Raw genomic sequence first — 21,485 nt, forward strand, 5'->3', positions numbered from 1 at the left:
TTTAAGTAAGTATATTGTATTAAATACTAGCTGACCCGACATACGTTGTTCTGCATATAATAAATAAAATAATGTTTTTTATGAATTTGTCAATAATATGTCATAACATCAAGAATTACTTCGTTAAATATGCACCCTGCTGTCGTAATGAAATTGTTTCACAGCAGAACTGTCAAACCGTGCGTCAATAAATTATCTCATAGAAATTATGTATGGACACATCAAAGGAAAAACAAATTCGTTGTTTTTATTTAATTCCGAGCATTTTCCTATTTATTCACCTTTTAAACCTTCTCTGGACTTCCACAAATAATTCGAGAACAAAATTTTCCAAATCGATCCAGCCGTTCTCGAGTTTTAGCGAGACTAACGAACAGCAATTCATTTTTATATATATAGATATCATTGTCTTGTAACCCCTAGTACAAGGCTATGTTTAGTTTGGGGCAAGATAATTTGTGTAAAATGTGTCAATATAAAAAAAATTGCATGGGAGTCATCTGGTGATGATCAGCGCCATCAAAACTTAAGAGATAAGAGTGGTCTTATAGATATAAACAACTTTGTAAATCGCGGGAAGTATAAAAAAACACACCTAGTTAACAATTAGTGTTATGATTATTAACCTACTTGTATAATTATTACTTTTGACTTTGAATTTCTCAATTTCTTTTCCCATATTTGATATAGACTTGTAATTTTCATGGCATGGCATGTTCGCTCAGGGGGCAATGGAGAGGGCTATGCTCGGAGTTTCCCTGCGAGATGGAATCAGAAATAAGGAGATCCGTAGGAGAACCACAGTTACCGACGTAGCCCAATTGGTTGCGAAATTGAAGTGGCAGTGAGCAGGGCACATAGTTCGACACACAGATGGCCGTTGGGGCAGTAAAGTCCTCGAATGGCGACCACGTACCGGAAGACCCAATGTTGGTAGGCCCCGCACAAGATGGATCGGCGATCTGGTCAAGATCGGAACCCCTCTCCGGAGCGAGCACTGGCTCCAGTGTAAGAGAGGACACGGCTCGTCAATGTTTGTTTTGTTTAGTCCCGACCAGACCCGCCTAGACCGTCTGGTTAAGAGAAATTCCGCTAATAAGACTGAACATCTTATGTCTCGAAGTGACGAGCGCAAAAGCGATGTCGCTCAGAGTTATGGCTTTAATAAACAATCCTGCGCGGTAATGCATCTGAATAATAATATAATAAAAAATTATTTCAAGTATCATGACTCATATAGCGAGCAGCCCATAGTTTAAATTACAAGAATCAACTTTCATCCAAAATTTCAACGACTGTCTTACGAATTTTCTAACAGGTCACGTGCCCTGACGCGAGTTTAACATTTTATATCCTTCCGAAGAAAATTTCTCAACGCCGCTAAAGAAGCATTCACATCAATAATAAGACAATCCAATAATTTCAACAATTTACAGATAAGCACTTTAAATTTATCTAAACCGTACAATATCAAGACTAAACTCAATTATTTTATAATTAACATCGAAAAACCCATAAATTCAACAATCGAACAATTATATAAATACACGCAAAAACAATTTGATACGAATGTCGGTTCTAAGTTATTTGAACGTCGGCTCACATTCACTAAACTGTGGCTAATTGGCAGCAAGCAATTACCAACAATTTCGCCAATGTTTTTATCTGTCTGGGAGCGCCAGATGATTCTCGGATCGTATCAAATTAGTTTAGAGATAAATTGATTTTGTTGTTAGAAATCCGCGTAATGTTTAACGGAGGGAAATGGTTACAGATTATCTGTATGTCATGCCGCAGAATTACACCTTACGGTTGCTTGCTTATTTCTGCCGTGAAGTGAATGTGTAAACATTACTGTATTTCGTTCTGAAGGGCCCTGTAGCTAGTAAATTCGATAAAAAAAAGTAAAAAATATATCCGTTTCTAATGTGTGTGTATAACACAGACGTGAATTGTGTTTAGTGTGGTTGAACCACAGACAACTTAAGGATGCACTGGCGCTCTAAAATATTGAAAAAATAACACTTTTTGGAAAGTTTAAATACACTAATTACTACTATTTTCGGTAAATAATGTTTATTTTTATCATTGCATCACTGTAATCAAGATATTAGTGTTTTTTTGTATTCATATTAAATGGGGCGAATTTAATGAGACGGGTTATTTACATATAACATTAGAATCAACTTTAATCGACGTTTATATAGCAATCAATAAATAATATACCTACAAATATGTAGATATATTATTTATTATATACAATTGAGGATAGTTTGAAGCGTAACTTTTGTATGGAGCTTTTTTTATGAAAATAAGCGACGAGACGAGCAGGACGTCCAGCTGTTGGTAATTGATACGCCCTGCCCATTACAATGCAGTGCCCCTTAGGATTAATGAAATACCAAAAAAAATCCGAGCGGCATTACAACTGCGCATGTCACCTTGAGACATAAGTTGTCAAGTCTCATTGGCCCTTCAGACCGACACAGTAATGCTTACATATTACTGCTTCACGGCAGAAATAGGCGCCGTTTTGGTATCCATAATCTAGCCGGCATACGGTGCAAAGGAGCCTCCCACTGGTATACAGATACTGTGTATACAGAGTTATTATATATTGATGTCGTTTCAATGAGTTAGAGAATGGAGTCCTGGTTAGTGCACAGTGAGTACTTCGGCCGTTATGCCCGTGACGTCACGGCTCACTGGCTCGCACACAACGGAGTCAGACACTGCACGCACGTAAGTCCAATATAGTAATCTACAATCACGAATGAATCGCTGTTCTACGAGCAACAATATTACAATGACCGTGTGTGAAATCGTCCGCATGGATTTGAGTTTTATCTCGCACCCATGGCAACTAGTCTCCGTTTTATCCGGACTCTATAAACAGATCTACCTTAGATCATTTATTCGTATAGATCAGAGATTATCCAACTTATTTCTTTTACCGCCCCCTTTGAAAATCAATTGTTTTTCAGCGCCCCCAATTTTTGATACACTCCTACACTGGCCTTCAAAAGTAAGTATCACACTTTTAAAATTGGGATAACGTTTTACGTTTCACAAGATATACTTTCGAAATAAAAAGGACTCCAAAGAGATTCAAATTCAAATATTTTTATTCAAAATAGGATGTGACATCACTTATTGAAAGTCAAAAACTACCACCCATTCCAAAATGAATGCCTCAGACCTGAGAAGAATGGGCGCAACAAACTCAGCGGGCTTTTTTTTTCCATCGAATAAATATGTTTACAAAGTAATATTGTACAATTAAACTTATTATTTAATAGCCTGAGGGCGGTCACTCCATTCCCAATCTGTGGTATCATTAAGAAAGTCATTTATGTTATAGTAACCTTTACCACACAAACGTTTTTTAACAATTCTTTTGAATAACGTTATACTTTTGTTTTGAACATTTTCTGGGATCTTGTTGTAAAAGCATATACATCGCCCCACAAAAGACTTACTAACTCGACTTAGCCGAGTAGTAGGCATCATAAGTTTATGTCTGTTCCTGGTGTTAAGATTATGGTTATGACAGTTTCTGGCAAATTCACTTATGTGCCTATGAACATACATTACATTATCAAGAATATATTGAGAAGCAACAGTCAAGATGTTAATGTCTTTAAATTTTGCTCCCAATGATTCTTTAGGACCTAGGTTATAAATAGCGCGAATAGCCCTCTTCTGCAGCACAAATATTGTATTAATATCGGCAGCGTTGCCCCATAGCAATATACCATAGGACATAATACTATGGAAATAACTAAAGTATACTAGTCGCGCCGTATCTATGTCAGTTAATTGTCTAATCTTTTTAACCGCGTATGCTTCAGAACTAAGTCTGTTCGCCAATCCTTCAATATGGGGGTCCCATTGTAATTAAATTTTGTACATAATAACTTTATAGTCGGTAACCTGCTTTTAAGAATTGGCTGAAAAAAAACTTCAAAAACAAAACCATTCCTTTTTCAAAGTGGATTTTTCCGATTTACAATTTTACCATTCACATTTTTCTTTCTGTTTAAATTTATGCTAAAAAGCACATAACATTTATTTATCATGCCTCTTTCAGTTGAAGAATGTGCTCGGATCATGGCTTTTCTGGAACTAGGCATCAGTATGCGTCGCACTGCAAGAATGGTGGGTGTGACGGTACGAACGGTCCAGAAGGTAAATCGAAGGTACGAAGAGACTGGGCACCATCTGAGGAGACCTTGTAATAGCAGACCCAGGTGTACCAGTGCCCGAGAAGATCGTTATATTATTTCCACTGCGTTAAGAAATCGCCACCAAAATGCAGTTGAAGTCCAGCAACAGCTACTTCAGACCCGGAGGGAGTACATTAGTGACAATACAGTGAGAAGAAGACATGCTGAAGCAAATTTGAAACCCCGAAGACCAGCGAGTGGCCCAAAACTCGAGAGACAGCATCGAGTAGCGAGACTGCGATACGCCCGTGAACACATGCAGTGGGATGAAGGAGAATGGTCAAGAATTTTGTTTGCAGATGAGTCTCGATTCTCCCTTTACACTTCTGATGGAAGGCGAAGTGTTTACAGTCGACCTGGTGAGCGATACCTTCAAGCCTGCATCTCAGAAAGAGTCCAATACGGTGGAGGCAGTGTACATGTATGGGCTGGCATATCTTCAGAAGGTCGCACAGAGCTAGTAACCATAGAAAATGGCACCCTAACTGGGCAAAGATATGCTCAAGAGATTCTCGATGAGTATGCAGGGCCGTATTTAGCAAATATGGGTGATGGCTCTATGCTGATGCATGATAATGCCCGGCCACACACGGCTCATATCGTACAAGAGTATATTCAGGAGGTCGGTATCAGCGTGATGGCATGGCCATCAAGAAGTCCTGATCTCAACCCGATTGAACACGCCTGGGATGAGCTTGGGAGGCTAGTCAGAAATCGCAGACCACCACCTACTACCCTCAGGGTACCAAAGCAGGCCCTGGTAGAAGAATGGGAGAATATTCCCCAACATCGGCTCCGAAACCTAGGGTTCAGTATACCAAACCGGCTCGAAGCTGTAGTAGAGCTCGAGGAGGCAATACCAGTTATTAAAAATTTAATAACATGTAATACATTTTAGTTGAATTTTTTTACTTTAAACTAAAAATATTTCATTGTTTTATCTTTTTTAAGTTAAAAATGTTACTAATGTATAATTTTAGTTTCTAAGAATTAAAGCCTATAAAATTTGCAACAAAACGTTTTTAATCTTAAATCTCTACCTTCTCTATAGAAGAATGTAGAGATTTAAGATTGAATCTCTTCTTTATGCTTAACTATTTAAGAAAAAAAATTAATTTGAAAAGTGTGATACTTACTTTCGCAGGCCAGTTTAGTATAAGTATTCCTAATATAAATATGTATAAACTAATTATGTGTCTCTGCACTCATACGTTTTAAATTCGTATCTGTGATTCTTCAAACAGGCCGTCATACAGAAACGTACATTCAGATCGTATGATTTACATGGATCCGTAAAATCACAGATTATTGCACAAATACCCTTATTCAAAATTTTAATTATGAGTGATAAGTCTATCTAAATGACATTACAAATCAACTATAGCTCCCCTAACCACGCCAATGCCCCTCTTTTTTTTCTGGGCCCTTTAATACCCCTCCCCAGGACTATATCGTCCACAAGGGGGCGTTGTCGCCCACTTTGAGAAAGACTGGTATAGATGGACTGTGACAACTGTGAAAACGTCGAAAAATATTGAGGTTGACAGTTAACTTCTATATCAAAGAAAAGGTCTCGTTACCAGGCCATAAAATCCAAAAAAAAAACAATGCACCTTACATAATTTATATGTGTAGATAGATTCTCTTGCTGTTAGACAACCGGTAAAAAGTTTAGGTGTGCGTGACAAGCTACGTCTTACATTCGCGATTTGTATGACACTTTGTGTTAGTGTGCGTGCATAAAATCATTTATACGTCTAGATAGACTATGACAGGTGTGAAAAAGTCGAAAAAATTGAATTTAGAACTTACTTCTATTATGAGCAATGCAGTCCCCCTAACAGAAAGTGTCATACAAATCGCGAGTGTAAGACGTAGCTTCTCACGCACACTAAAGTTTTTACCGGTTTAAAGTGGATCCTGTAGATGAAGCCACAACCTGAGAGTTGAACAAAGGATACAAGATTTTATGAAGTCGTGGGTTCGAGTCCCACATCGTTTGTAAAATTTTGTTTTCAAATTTTATTTTTCAACTAACTGTAGACATAGTTTGAGGTTAGGGGATAGTATATGTATCTCTCAAATAGTCTTTACATCTAGAATCTAGAAAGAGCCACGTACTGCTAGGCAACCATTTCCAACTGAGCTAACCGTTCGAGTGACGTATCGTCATAAAATCTTGTATGCTTTGTTCAACTCTCAGGTTGTGGCTTCACCTACAGGATACACTTTACAGTTTCAAATTTAAATTGTGTATTAATCCCAGAAGAGAGGTTGAGAAAGGTTATCACTTTAAAAATAATTTATATATAAACATAAATTATTCACACTTAGTTTCATCAAAATAAGTTTAGTAACTTTACCGTGTAAGAGTAATAATTAGAGGTACCAACACAATATGACAACACTTCTCTTAAAGCTACCCAAAATTAAGAGCGATTTACAACTTCGCAGTTAACGGAAAGGAAAAGCTAAATTTGCTTAAATAAATCTCTATTTGCTCTCTATAAGCCGCAGGATTGCTTACGTCGAGACGAGCAGGACGTACAGCTGATGGTAATGGATACGCCCTGCCCATTACAATGCAGTGCCGCTCAGTATTCTTGAAAAACCCCAAAAAATCTGAGCGACACTACAAGCGCGCTCATCATCTTGAGACATAAGATGTTAGGTCTCATTTGCCCAGTAATTTCACTAGCAACGGCGCCCTTCAGACCGAAACACAGTAATGCTGACACATTACTGCTTCACGGCAGAAATAGGCGCCGTTGTGGTACCCATAATCTAGCCGGCATCCTGTGCAAGGGAGCCTCCCACTGGTCGTTGTATGTATGTATCCATAAAAAAATATGTGGGTTCACTGTCTTGTCAGGGTTAAGGTTTTGTGAACAGTTTACTAAATACTTGGGACCTTAGTGTAATTGTTGTCAACTTCTATAGCAATAAAGCCTGCACTTATAGGACATATAAGTTGAGGCTGTATAAATTTTATTATGTAAAATTGATGTTTAATTAGTAAATATTACATTTACATTTGTTACACGCAATAAAACTATTCATAATTCAAACAAATTCAAAATTACTTTAAATTTCTTCGGTTTTTTCTTAACTATATGTATTTTATAAGATCTCAAAATCATAGTCTCATGCCAGATTTTGGCGAGACAACACGTCCTGAGGCGAAACACGTGTCGAATTGTTTAAAGACAAATATTGGCGGAATTAACACTAAAGAAAACTCAAATCATTTGTATAACTATGGATTTCCGCAAAGTAACGCCTACTTCAATAAATTTTCTACTATTATACTGTAAGGATTTTACAATCGTACAATCAATCAATCAATCAATCAATTTCAGGTTCACACTAGCATTGCAAATCATTTGATACAGACATTTATATTATGATTATTTCAAAAGCTTGCAATTAGCTCCCGTGCTAGATCTGTCATAACATAATTATGACAGAGATGGATTGACACGCTCGTGGCATAGGGTAACAAGGTTGTAGTGGCCCTGAAGTTGTGTTAGAGCCGAAGTCACCAACAGACGATTAAGGCGAAGTGTAAGCATTAAACACGCAAACAAGGAGTTTTTAGACAAATTTGATGGTTAAAATATAGCATTTGGGGCGATGAACACTACTTAATCCTGTTATAAATACCCTTAAGTCTTATTTGTAGGTTTCTAATGCTTGCTGTTGGTTATAGTTAACTCGGGAGCCTTTTTGAACTACCACTTTTCTTTGCAGTTAAACAGGTTTTTTCGCATGGCATGACGCATTTGTTTAGTACTACTCTCAGAATAGTTATTCTTATTGCTTGTACTTTTTTGTGTAGGTAAATTTATTCAGATTAGTCATGAATAACGAGGATTGTAGGCATATAAACTGTTAAAATGTTTCGTTTTCCTCGCAAGAATTTCGAAAATATTGGCTTTGTTGCGTAGATGGCGGGCCGACAACCGTGTACTTATATCGCTCAAGGTCGGTGGCATTTAGTGTCACCTTAAATAATGAACGACTGTTTAAGGTTTTAAACGGCCGTTTATTAATATTTTAGTTTCACCATGCACTAACCAGATTTGGTACTTTAACCAATTGATTAACTTAAACCTTTGTTTAAGTTAATTTACTTTTAGTATACGTAGGTTAACCATTGTTTTGCTCCATGACGTGGTAAATTGTTGTCTGTTTCAAAATAAAATTGCAAGACGCTTTGAATTTTTGAAGAAGACGATATATTCGACGATTTTGAGAATATTTAAAGAATAATGCGCCCTTTTCGTTTATTCCAAATACGGAGTAATTACTTTTACTAATCATTTGAATGGTTGTTTATTTGTTTCTATGGCAACTATAATAATGTCAATTACATTGACAGAAAGAAAGTTGCTAAATTATAAAGCCGTTCACGCTATGGACATAACTTTGACAAAACGTGTCTTACATTATGCAACATTGTTGGTTACCCTTCCATTTGTGGATGTCATTTGGTTAAGACCAATTATAACTGAATATAGTGTCATCTTTACACAGTAATGTTACACTATTCCGTCAGTTGTAACTCATTTATTAAAAAAAGCTCGGTTAGTAAACCGTTGGATAAAAAAATATGATGAATACGAAAAAAAAGTTGCATGTTAAAATAACTGTTAGCTGTTAACAGACCGGTTAAGTAATCAACAATTATAATATTATAGTTGATAAACTCGAGTCTTAATCTAATATAGTAAAAGCTATCCGGATTAATATGTACGATCTTGTACCTACTGAGCTAGAGGTCCCGGGTCCGAATCCCCAATCATTTATATGATGAATATAAATGTTTATTTCCGAGTCATGGATGTTTATATGTATTTATTTATGTTTAAGTAAGTATATTGTATTAAATAGATCGTTGTCTTGCAACCCATAGGACAGGCTATGCCTAGTTTGGGGCAAGATAATTTGTGTAAAAAGTGTGTCAAAATCGCACATTATATTGTACTTGTCAGCGGTTTACATACACTCACGATTTTATTAATTAGTTCGCACGAAAGCAGCAAGGCGATCGCACGTGCTCACCACATCATTAAGCATAAATCATTAATCAAGATAATCAAAGCTAATAAAAAAATAATTAATAATAATAATAATAAATAACTGGATTAAGGGTCGTTAATTTTGGGAAATTCCTCAGTCTGTCGCCACAACCACCGTTGGAATTGTAAAGAACCTACGCCGGTCCGACTCTTTTTTTTATTATATAAATATGTTATAATTATAAATATTAAAATACCAAGTATTAATAGATCATACACATAAACACATACTTAATAACGTCATAAGTTCAGTTTGAGTTTATCCTCAAATAAAACACAGTTCGTGAAATTCCATGATGATAAATCCTCATGATGGTGCTATTGACGAATTCAAGGTTTAATCTTAATATAATAATTTCTTGCGAATTACTTGCATAATGTCATAAGAATTATTTCATTCCTATTTATAGTTTTGTAGTCATTATTGCAAGCCGAATTGTAAATATTATAAAGAAAAATCTTTTGTTTATGAAAAGAAGTGGGCAGGATGTTCAGCTGATAGTATTGATACGACCTGCCCATTACAATGCAGTGCCGCTCAGAATTCTTGAAAGACCAAAAAATTCTGAGCTGCTCTACAATTGCGCTCGTCTCCTTGAGACATAAGATGTTAAGTCTCATTTGGCCAGTAATTTCTACGTTTAATAAATACCTTTTTATTATACAAATGATTTTAGTTTTCTTTAGTGTTCATTCCGCCAATATTTGTTTTTAAACAATTCGACACGTGTTTCGCCTCTACACGAGGCATCCTTAGGACTCGCTGCTGTCTCGCCAAAATCTGGCCAGTTTTCAGTCTCGTGTAAAGAGAACTTAAATCATTTGTATAAATAAATACCTGCCAATAAAAGTCCCATCAAAATCGGTCCAGCCATTTCAGAGATTAGCCGGAACAAACAGACAGACAGACAAAAATTGTAAAAAATGTTATTTTGGTGTATGTATCAGGGATGTTGCAGATGCCGATATTTTCACATCCGCGGATACGGATGCGGATGCGGAGTTTAGCAGGCTCACATCCGCGGATGCAGATGCGGATGCGGATGTATAAGATATTATGTAAATAAAGTCTATCCATGAAGAATTAAAACAATGACAACGTAATTATTAACATTTTTATTGTAATCAAACATAATTAAGTACTTATTTTTATGTTAAAAATATAAGTCATGTATAATGTAACTGAACACCTTCTGTTTTTTATATCAGTAGTTGAATTTAAAAATAGGAGCATTATACTTGATGAAGAGTAGTATTGCCGCCTTTTCTGGTTCTAGTCTGTTACGCAGAGGTTCGTAAATTAATCCCGCGCTACTAAATAGTTGTTCGCTAGGAACACTGCCCGGTGGAGCAGATAAAAATCTTCGTACTATCGGCGATAATACCTTGAATTCCCCTCGATGTACACTCCACCAGTTTAAAGGATTTTCACTCACATTTATTCTTTTTTTAGTACGGTAAGCAAGTAACTCTTTTTTTAATACAGCTTCAACGCTACTATTTTCTGGCTCATCTTGACTTTCGTCTTCACTCGACGAATCTAACATCATAGCCAGGTCGTTTTTTAAGCATGGCTTTTTGTTGAAACCTGAAGTCCCTGGTCCTAGTTGTTCTGTTTCATTTTCCATGCAATCAGTTATTTTAGCCCTTTTGGCATTGGTATTAACTGATTCAAAATTGTCATTCTCAATATTTATCATTTTTAAAATGTCATCTTTAATCTTTTCTTCAGTCACCGGTGTGAAAAATTTGTGCTTATAGCGAGGATCTAAGTAGGTAGCGATGGTATATAAATTGTTTTCTCCCAAGCTAGAAAACTTTGTAGAAAGTTCGTTTTTCAAAGTCGTTACAGCCTGACGAATCGGATCAAACTCTTGCGATCTTGTTAAATATAAATAGTCATCAACTTTTTTTTCAAGCATTTGTATTATCGGTATCACAGATGAAATAAGAGCAGAAGAGCTGCTCAGTTCCCGTGTTGCTTCCTCAAAAGGTCCCAGTAATTGAATGAAACTTTCAATCATTTTCCATTCTTCTGGTAGAATAGGGTCAATTTCATTATCATTCATGTAAAGGCTCAGAGCATCCTTTATCTTTGAAAAACGCTCGAACATGTAGAATGTACTGTTCCATCGTGTTACACAATCTTGAAACACTTTCAGGTGCGGTTGATTCAGTCTGTCCTGAATTGATTGCAGTTGTTTCTGGGCAATGGTAGAGTGATTGAAATGGGTCGTAATTCTCTTACATTTTTGTTTTAGTATTTTTATGTTTTCTTGAGAACCTAAACAACTACGGATAGCCAGTTGTATCTTGTGAACAGTACAGTCTATATCATTTAATGCTGCTAATCGCGCGGCTCGTTTCATATTAGACCCTTCATCTCTGATTAGGCAATGCAGTTGTTGTTTTTTAATGTTCCATTCAGAAAGCATGTTACTGAATTTTTCAGCAACTATGTCACCAGTGTGACGGCCGTCAAATGTCTCACATTTCAATATTATCGATGATCTATCAAAGTTTTCTGCAATTCCATGGCAAGTCAGGCTAAGCAAAGAAGCGTTTGAGCTAGGATCCGACCAAATGTCAGACGTAAACGACATGTTATCAAAATTTTCGATTAATCCTTTAACTTTTTGAGCCACTTTGCTATATAATTCCTTGCATACAAAATCTGTAAAAAAATTGCGTCCCCTAAAGTTATATCTTGGTGCTAATTCTTGCATCAGTCTACGAAAACCTAGCCCTTCAACAAAATTAAACGGCAAATTTTGAAGTGCAATCATTTCTCCAATGAGTTTATCAATTTTTTTAGAATTCAAGTTATTGACGTCCCACTTCTTTTCTTTTAGAACCATTTCCTCTAATGAAAGTTGTTTCTTTGATTCTTGCAGAGGAGTGGTAACTTTATCTGAAAAATACACAAATAAATAAAAATTTTCGTTGTAAAAAACTATTTACTTAAAAGTAATTAAAAAGTGAGGACATTTTAAAACACCAGAAAACCTTTCTATCAAATGTCCAACTTATATTGCAAAAAATAAAAATAAAAGGAGTTTATTCCTTATAAATATTTATAAGAAGGAAGGATCCCTAATGTTTTCTGGCATTAACATTAAATATAGCGTGAAGCTAAACTACACTAAAAAGAAAAGGTACACTTTTTGATAGTGATAAAATTTTTGCAATCAGCCGAATAGTTTTTGAGTTAAGTAATTCACTATTCATATTTTAATATCATATTAAAAATATACATTTATGTACAGGTTGTTTTATTTTGAAACAATAAAAAAGTAGATAAATGAATTACATATATTAGTCTTTTTACAACTGACGTTTTATATGACAGCAAATAACTATAATATTGAGTGGAAACTTAGCCAATAAACCACAACTAAAACTATTCTTTTATTAAACTAACCAAACAATGCCTCAAGTAAATATTAATTAATTAAAACTATTAATTATGAAACTTACTTGCGTCAGATTTCATCTGTTGTAATTTTTTTTCTTTACTAATGTTCTCAAATGTAGAAAATTCTTCTGAGTGCATCGACTTAAGATGGTTTTTTAAAGACGACGTGGTGCGGCCCTTGCGAGAGTAGCTTTTTTTGCATATTTTACAATCAGCTTTATCCTGGTCTTCTTTATTTGGTTCAAAATAATCCCATACATTACTTTTGGTCGGTGGTGACATTGTTGACTAAATAGTTAGATAGATAAACTATCAATAACGGGAATCACACTGGAAAAATAACGAATTTCGTCATAAAACGATATTTTTTCCTACAATAAAACGTATTACCGGCGTAATATAATAGAAGTTACCCTGTGATCTTATGGATATTAGTCTTAAATAATATAAAGTTTTCTTGTAAACTCTTCTTATTTACACACTGTATCACAATAACATTAAAAATACCTATTTATCTTTATGATACGATAAGTAGTTCACTTTCACTTCACAACGCAAACAAACACGTATTTATTCACTTCCACTTGCAAGGAAAGGAACAAACAAATGATGCACTAGCGAAAACAAACAAACGTGTCGAATCTTGTCACTAATTTCTTCGCTCCCATTGGTTATTGTCACGTGCGACCGGCACGCGTCAATCACCGGCCCCGCCCAATTTCTTTCTTGTCGCTACTTGTATAATATTCGCATCCGCATGAACATTCGCATTGATTAATGCGGATGCGGAAGCAGATGCAGATGTCCAAAACAATGCGGATGTTCCGCATTTGCGGATGCAGATGCGAATGTTCGCAACATCCCTGGTATGTATATTCATATACAATTTATTAATATTTCAATATTACAAACAGACACTCCAAATTTATTGTATGTATATATAAATAAAAATGTTCCTGATATCAGGAAGCCCTGAACATGATTACAATTATTTCTTAGCAATTCCTTTTTTATTACTTTGTAATAACAGTAGAATGCAGATCTAAAGAAGCGCATATTGAGAGAGTGTGTTGCGCCGTTTCTTCTCTCTCAGAGTGCAACTTGTTGCCAAAACGTTGGTAGTGATTTAAATGACATTCTCATTGAACTCATTTGAAAAGATTTCTCAAGCAATCAATTTTGATAAAACGACTTTTACTTTTAATTAATTTGTTAACGGGAGTAGGAGGCACTAGGAGCAGCTGGTCCGCCTGATCAAACCAACACGCAACACCAAACGTCCTAAGGCGTAGCATAATTCGATACAACTCCGTTAACATCACCCGGAGTCGGTAACTCTGACATTTACTCGTAAGATGGAAAGTCTTATTTTCCTATAATTAATAATAATAAATAAAATAAAAGGCTTTTATTATTATTATATTATTATTTTGACTATTAACTAGAGTTTAACTAATATACTAACAATTTGAATATCTATTGATTATCGGCAAACGGTAGTTCGGTTACAACTTGTCTTTCGACAAAGGCCTCCTCTAAAGCTCTCCAGTCTTTTCTCATTTTTGCAGTGCGAGTCCATGTTGAACCCGCTATTTTCTTAACGTCATCCTCGCATCTCTTAGCCTGTCTTCCTCTATGTCTCTTTCCGTTTAAAGGGTGCCATTCTGTGGTAAGTTTTCCTATAAATATGTATCGATAAATATTTATACGAATTCAAATAATAAAGCTCTATATCTTTTAGTAACAGACTATAAAGAACTGAAAGAACTATAAAGAATAGCATAATATATGTATGTATGTGTGTTTGTGTGCGAGTACAGCTTTGACGAGCATGCCATAACAATAGCGTGAAGATCCGCACTCCACGTCGTTCTTGCGTAAGGGAACGACTTCCTGCCATGTACCGATAGCATATACAACACCACATATTATATAATATTTTATATTTAAATGTGTTTTATAGCACAGCCATCATTGTGTTCATTATCAATACTTATCACCATGAATATCAATTGGCCATTTTACTTATTTCCAAATTAATAATTGTTGTTAACTCAAAATTGTTATTATTTTAAAGTGTCAGGATATGCGATCGAGTTAAACATGTATATTAAATAAATATTCACTAAATATCAAATGGGCTATCTTGTGAAGTTTAACTATATTCCACTAAAATAGGAAAGCTAATCTAATATATAAAATTCTCATGTCGCGGTGTTTGTAGTTAAACTCCTTCGAAACGGCTTGACCGATTCTCATAAAATTTTGAGTGCATATTGGGTAGGTCTGAGAATCAGACATCTATTTTTCATCCCCCTAAATGTTAAGGATGGTCCACCGCAATTTAATTTTTTAAATATTTTTTAAATTCGACCCCATCTACGATCAACAGTTACTTTTGTATCGCGATTTTAATATCGGCAATACAACGTTTGCTGGGTCAGCTAGTATAATATAAAAGAGCAAAAATCAAAGGACCCAATAACTACTCATTAACTAATCATTTTCAAATGAAATACAAGGTAGGAACTTTTTTTGATTTTTTTATTGTGTTGTATAACAAGATCATACGTATACTAACTAGTTAACTTTTGGTATGAAGGATTATAATTATTGACCAATGATGATGTAATTCAGTTTCACAAAGCAGCACTAAATCCTTATCTACGATATTAAAAATTAATTTCCCGCGAGGTAATAAACTTCAATGTATAAAAAGCAGTCAAGCATGAACTGCAATCATCAGCGCCTTGATTATGACATTTCCATTGTACAAAGTGAAAATTAAATTAAAAACACTAAATAGCGCTATGCTAAATTATGAAATCAAAAAATCTAGTACAATTTAAGTAATATTTTTATATTATATTACACAAATTTGAGATCCATATTATGAATTCAGACTTAATTAATAATAAGAAAAATGAAATTTAACGAATTATTATACAAATAATTCCTATACAAATAATACTTGAAAAAAAAATATGGACGATGCGTCACTGGAACCCACGATCTCTCGCGTTCCGTGTGAGCGCTCTTTCCAACTGAGTCAACCGTTCGAGTGACGTATCGTCATAAAATCTTATATGCTTTGTTCAACTCTCAGGTTGTGGCTTCACCCACAGAATCTACTTTACAGTTGATAACCTGCTCAACCCCAATATTTGCATATTAGATTATTGACTTGAGATGTCGCTCTTGCAAATGAAAACAATTTGTTGTGTTTCAAAGTGATAACCCTCACTTCTGGGATTAAATTTATTACACAAATAAAATTTGAAAACAAATTTTATGAACGATGCGGGACTCGAACCCGCGTCCTCTCGCGTTCCGTACGAACGCTCTTACCAACTGATCCAACTGTTCGAATGACGTATCGTTGATAAATCTTGTAATAAGATTGTTTTTGTATGCTTTGAAAATTGATAAATATAAATAAACAAATAATCAACTAATAAGCTATGTTGTTGCGCACGTTACCTGTCAGTGTAACGACGACCAAGCGATGGTTGTGATATGAGTTGTCACAGAGCACGTAATCCGTTCCGTTATTGTTGTCACCTACTGCCACTTACTTAAACTGTGGCATATTTAGGTCAATGACACTATACAAAGGAGGGTGATTATAATAAAATTATTAGATAGAACATAGCAAGGAAGCTTGGGTATCTGGTGCTTGATATGATGAGTAAGTCATTAACGCCGTCTGTGTTAAATAACAACATGCCAGGATGAAAATCTACGTCTTTTAAAATAGAACATCGAAATATTGCCGAATATACTTCTTTGTTGCGCACTAATAAATACATAAATACGAGATGAATTACAATGATACATACATTTCACGACACTGATGAACAGAGGTTCGCTGCCACATCCAAAAATTTTGAATCTAGATTTTGTATAATTATATATCAAGTTCGGTCACGATCTTTGAAATATGATGAATAATCTATATATATAAAAATAAATCGCTGTTCGTTAGTCTCGCTAAAACTCGAGAACGGCTGGACCGATTTGTCTCATTTTGGTCTTGAATTATTTGTGGAAGTCTAGAGAAGGTTTAAAAGGTGAATAAATATGAAAATGTTCGGAATTAAAAAAAAACAACAATTTTCTTTTTCCTTTGATGTGTCCCCCGTCGTTCATAAATCAAATTGAAAGAATAGTTTAAAATGAATAACTAATTAGAATCTTTGCATCTGTCTAACTTTCTCAGAAGTTAAAAAAACAAACTTAATTTTAGCTACCTATAGTTGATAGATTAACTATAGTTGATGATGATACTATGATGGCAATACAACGTTTGCTGGGTCAGAAACCTATATTTTTTTTTGTACTAGAACAAATAGTTTGTATTAAAACTCCTTAAATAAGATCAATTTCAACAAAATTAGGTCGTGTCAGCCTCTTAAGTAATCATTCCAACGATAATATTTACGACAGACGTGCGACCGGGATCGTACGTGCAAATCGTTGTTAAGGGATTACATCCAGAATATATTGAAACCGTATGTAAACCTAAGCTGACCGTCAGTTAGCGTTTCGTTCATAAAATTTAAGTATGATTTTTTAACTCAAATATGGCACCATCTAAAGAATCTACTTTACAGTTAATAATAGCCTGCTCAGCCATAATTAAATTGCATATTAGGAAATGACATGAGTTGTCGCTCTTTCAATCTTGATTTAATTCTTGTAGCAGTTTGAATCGTTAATAGATCACTTAGGGACTACGCGCACTTATTCAGCTTTTGTCCATAGAAAACAACAATTTTGTATGGAGACGTGTACGCGTCAATTCAGCTTTCCGCGTCCCATTCTGCTTTCGCGGCAAACCAGCATAAAATGAGGATAAATGTATTTTTATTATGCGAATGCTATAGAGAGCGTTCGGCGCTGTTCCGCCGAGTACAGCGCTGTTCGCCGTCGAATGCGGCGGAACAGCTCTTTACAGGGATGGTTCGCGACTCCTTGTCGACAAGTTGTTCCTGCATTGTTCCTGCATTGATTTGACGCAGTCATTATGCACGCAAAGATTAAAGAGTGCAGACGTGATTTAATAGTTATTATTCTCTTTCTTACGACGCCGTACGCGGCTGATAGAAGCAGAGCTGTATAAGTGTGGCCAAAATCGTTCAGTGAAACGCGAATGGAGCTGAATAAGTGCGCGTAGTCCCTTAATGCGCAATCGAGAGAAAATAAACTCTTTTGTTTTGAAAGTAAAACCTTTACGCACTAAGCATAGTTAAAGATTATAAGGCGAAAAGTGCAAGAAGCTGCATAGATCATATCTTATTAAAATTACATTAAATTAAATACTCCGCTCACACGTCACGTAAGTTACTACTTTTATATTCGTTTATCATATATTTTAGTAACAATATTCATATTGTAGGCTCAAATTCACATGTTCATGTTATCATCAAAACTCAGAAAGTCTGTTTTTAATTCCACCCAGTTCTGACGAAAGATGGATTTGTCATATTCTGGTTCATTTTTGTATCTATAGAGCTAAAAAGATTATTCTCATTTTCTACACTCACCATAGCAACTAAACTATTATAATTTCATCTCTGCAGATTCACCGTTTATGATATGGCTATATCCGTGGTTTGATACAAACGTGATCAAACATATCAAAGTCTTATCCAATATCACAATATTGTTTAAGACTGAATAATTTACGATACACTCAACAAACACTGACTGCTAAGTAATGCTCTCGCATACTTTAAGCAAACATAGAGACAGAAATAGTTGGAATTTTGTCTAAATATATCGCCGTCCCCCACAGCGATGGAGCAAGCGTCCCCGACGCATCTCAAAATGGCGCACTTACTAATATAATAACAATAAATCAATACTGTATGGGGATTATTCAATAATTTTAAACATTTAATTTAAGCGGCGTTAACTTTAATACATACGTGACAACCTTGATTATTTCTTGACAATCATAAAAAAAAACATGTAAAAGAATTCTCACATTGATAATAAAAAAAATATAATAATTTTATTCAATTTTTTTGTCTACAGTACGCAAATGTTATATATAGCGTAGCACAACTGAATTTATTTCAAAATACTCGTGAATTTGTTAGCTTCATTAAAATTTATTAAAATTATTACTATTTTTAGTTTTAAATTAAATAATATTATATTGAGTTATATTAACTAACACTTGCACCGGTTTAAGTAAAAATTAATTTTAATAAGCTAACTGGTGAAATCGGAACTTATTGCAAACAAATGGGACTACCTTCTGTAAATAACTTCTGAACCAAGTTAAATATTTTGTTAACATTAAAAGTCTTAAACTTGTCATAAAGTAATTTGTAACAGCTGCATACAATCTAATATATAAAATTCTCGTGTCATGGTGTTAAACATTGAACTCCTCCGAAACGGCTTGACCGATTCTCATGAAATTTTGAGTGCATATTGGGTAGGTCTGAGAATCGGACAACATCTATTTTTCATCCCCCTAAATGTTAATGGTGGTCCACACGATTTTTTTTTTAAATTTGTTTGATTATGAGTCAGCATTAAAAAATACATACAACTTTAAATTTTCACCCACCTACGATGAAGTTACTTTTATATCGCGATTTTAATATCGGCAACACAACGTGTGCTGGGTCAGCTAGATTTTTTGTAAAAGTTTCTGAGGGCCAACTATACTAGAAAATATGGATTCTTGGGTTACGCCGTCATTGCAGTGTTTCCGAGATGTTAATGGTAGCAAGAAGATTAGATTGCACTTTTTTTTATATATGAGAGGGGGCAAACGGGCAAGAGGCTCACGGGATGGGGAGAGGTGAGGCAACCGCCCATGGACATCCGCAACAACAACAGGTGTGTCAAGAAATGCGTTGCCGGCCTTTAAGTTGGGAGTATGCTTTTTTCTTGAAGGTCCCTAAGTCGTATCTGTTCGGGAAGACCGCTGCCGGTAGTTGATTCCACAAAGTGGCTGTGCGAGGCAAGAAACTTCGAAGAAAACACGCGGTTGTGGAATGCCAGACGTCTACGTGATGCGGATGGTACTTTGCAGGTAATGTCCGATGGTGGAATTCGGCCGCTGGAATCAACTCGAACAGCTCCTCTGAGCACTCCCCGTGATAAATGCGGTAGAAGATGCAGAGAGAACCCACATCTCTACGCAATGCTAGAGAATCAAGCCGATCGGAGATGACTTGATCGTCGATGATTCGAGCCGCTCTTCGTTGTATTCGGTCAAATGGAAGAAGCTGGTACTGGGGAGCACCCGCCGAGGTGAGAACAGTACTCCATGTGAGGCCGAATTTGCGCCTTATAAAGTTGCAGGCGGTGGCTTTTAGTGAAGTACTGTCTCGCCTTACTGAGTACACCAAGCTTTTTAGAGGCCAGTTTGGCCTTCTCTTCCAAGTGACCACGGAACTGAACGTCGCTCGATATATCGACGCCAAGTATGCACACCCGATCAAAGGCCTTCGCTATGTCCAAACTCACCGCCAACGCCTCTCCTTTCGACTCAACCGCTTGCGCCCATTTATGGGTGAGGTACGCAAGAAGATCACCAGCTGAGCGACCCTGACGGAAACCGTACTGGCAGTCGCTGATCAGCTGGTGCCCCTCTAGGTATCCCAAGAGCTGGCGGTTGATGATCGACTCCATTACTTTGGAGAAAATGGAGGTAATGGCAATGGGGCGGTAGTTGGACGGATCTGAGCGTACACCTTTCTTAGGGATCGGGTGCACTAAAGCCGCCTTCCATAATTTCGGGACTACGCCTCATGAGTAGGAGAGCCAGAAAAGACGGGTAAGGACCGGCGCCAGTTCCGGAGCACATGTCCGCAGCACTATCGGGGGAATGCCATCGGGCCCGCTCGATTTGTGAATGTCCAAGGTGAGAAGCGCCTTAAGCACGGCACCATGCCGGATTTTTACCTCCGGCATATAAGAATCGCACCGCGGAATATGCGGTGGTGGTGCACCTTGGTCATCCAGAGTCGAGTTGGACGCGAAGAGGGAGCCCAGCAGATCAGCTTTCTCTTTCGCGTCATGGGCCAGCGAGTCATCATCCCTGTGCAGTGGCGGAATGGCTGGCTGGCAGAAGTTTCCTTGGACAGCCTTGGCGAGCGACCAGAACGCACGAGATCCCGAGGGAAGGCGTGCAAGTCTCTCGCCAATTCTGCCAATGTGCTTCGACTTCGCGTCAGCAATAACTCTTCTACTATAATATATATATAACGCCATCCTGAAATGGCTGGGCATTTACGGTTTATAAGAATGTAATATTTCTGACATTAATCGTCTCTGCAAATTTTTTTAATACATTTTATCATTATTATTAATTTTTTTATTTTATTTAACTGCCATCAGTCGGAAGAGTTCCGTAGAGTTTAGCGCCATCACCTCGACCAGCCCTTGTTCTAATACAACTTGCTTTCTTTTCAGTCTTCTCAAGACTTGAGAGGACCCAAGCAGTTTAGCACCCAAGGGATTTGGGTGTGTGGCTAGGCGTTCGGCATTATTTCCCCTTTTATGGTGGGCATGTCCAAATACTTATGTATCCAGTGCGAGCAAACCAGAGTGCATTTACTGTTGTCCGCAAGATACCGTTTTGTGCTCTTTGAAGACATATTATGTTGCTGTCACTGGCTGTTCCCCATAGTTGAATACCATAGGTCCAAATATGTTTGACGACTGCATTGTATAGAAGTAATTTGTTGCCTACGGAGAGAATTGAATACCGCCCCGTTAACCAGTACATATTCTTGA

The 21,485-nt window shown here is 36.4% G+C and overlaps 2 protein-coding genes across 3 annotated transcripts in view; both read right to left on the minus strand.

Annotated features, from left to right (window-relative positions):
• Positions 1 to 21,485, minus strand: part of LOC126967039 (GAS2-like protein pickled eggs) — a 225,894-nt gene that overhangs the window by 88,573 nt on the left and 115,836 nt on the right. The gene's annotated exons all lie outside the window — the stretch shown is intronic.
• On the minus strand, positions 10,409 to 13,595 carry LOC126967040 (zinc finger BED domain-containing protein 4-like). The gene is made up of 2 exons (XM_050811351.1): positions 12,785 to 13,595; positions 10,409 to 12,218 (listed from the first exon to the last, which is right to left on the minus strand). The coding sequence occupies exons 1-2, from the start codon at positions 13,002 to 13,004 to the stop codon at positions 10,513 to 10,515; spliced, it is 1,926 nt and encodes a 641-aa protein (XP_050667308.1). The 5' UTR covers positions 13,005 to 13,595; the 3' UTR covers positions 10,409 to 10,512.

Source organism: Leptidea sinapis, chromosome 12 (genome assembly GCF_905404315.1).
Source record: "Leptidea sinapis chromosome 12, ilLepSina1.1, whole genome shotgun sequence".
NCBI lineage: Eukaryota > Metazoa > Arthropoda > Insecta > Lepidoptera > Pieridae > Leptidea > Leptidea sinapis.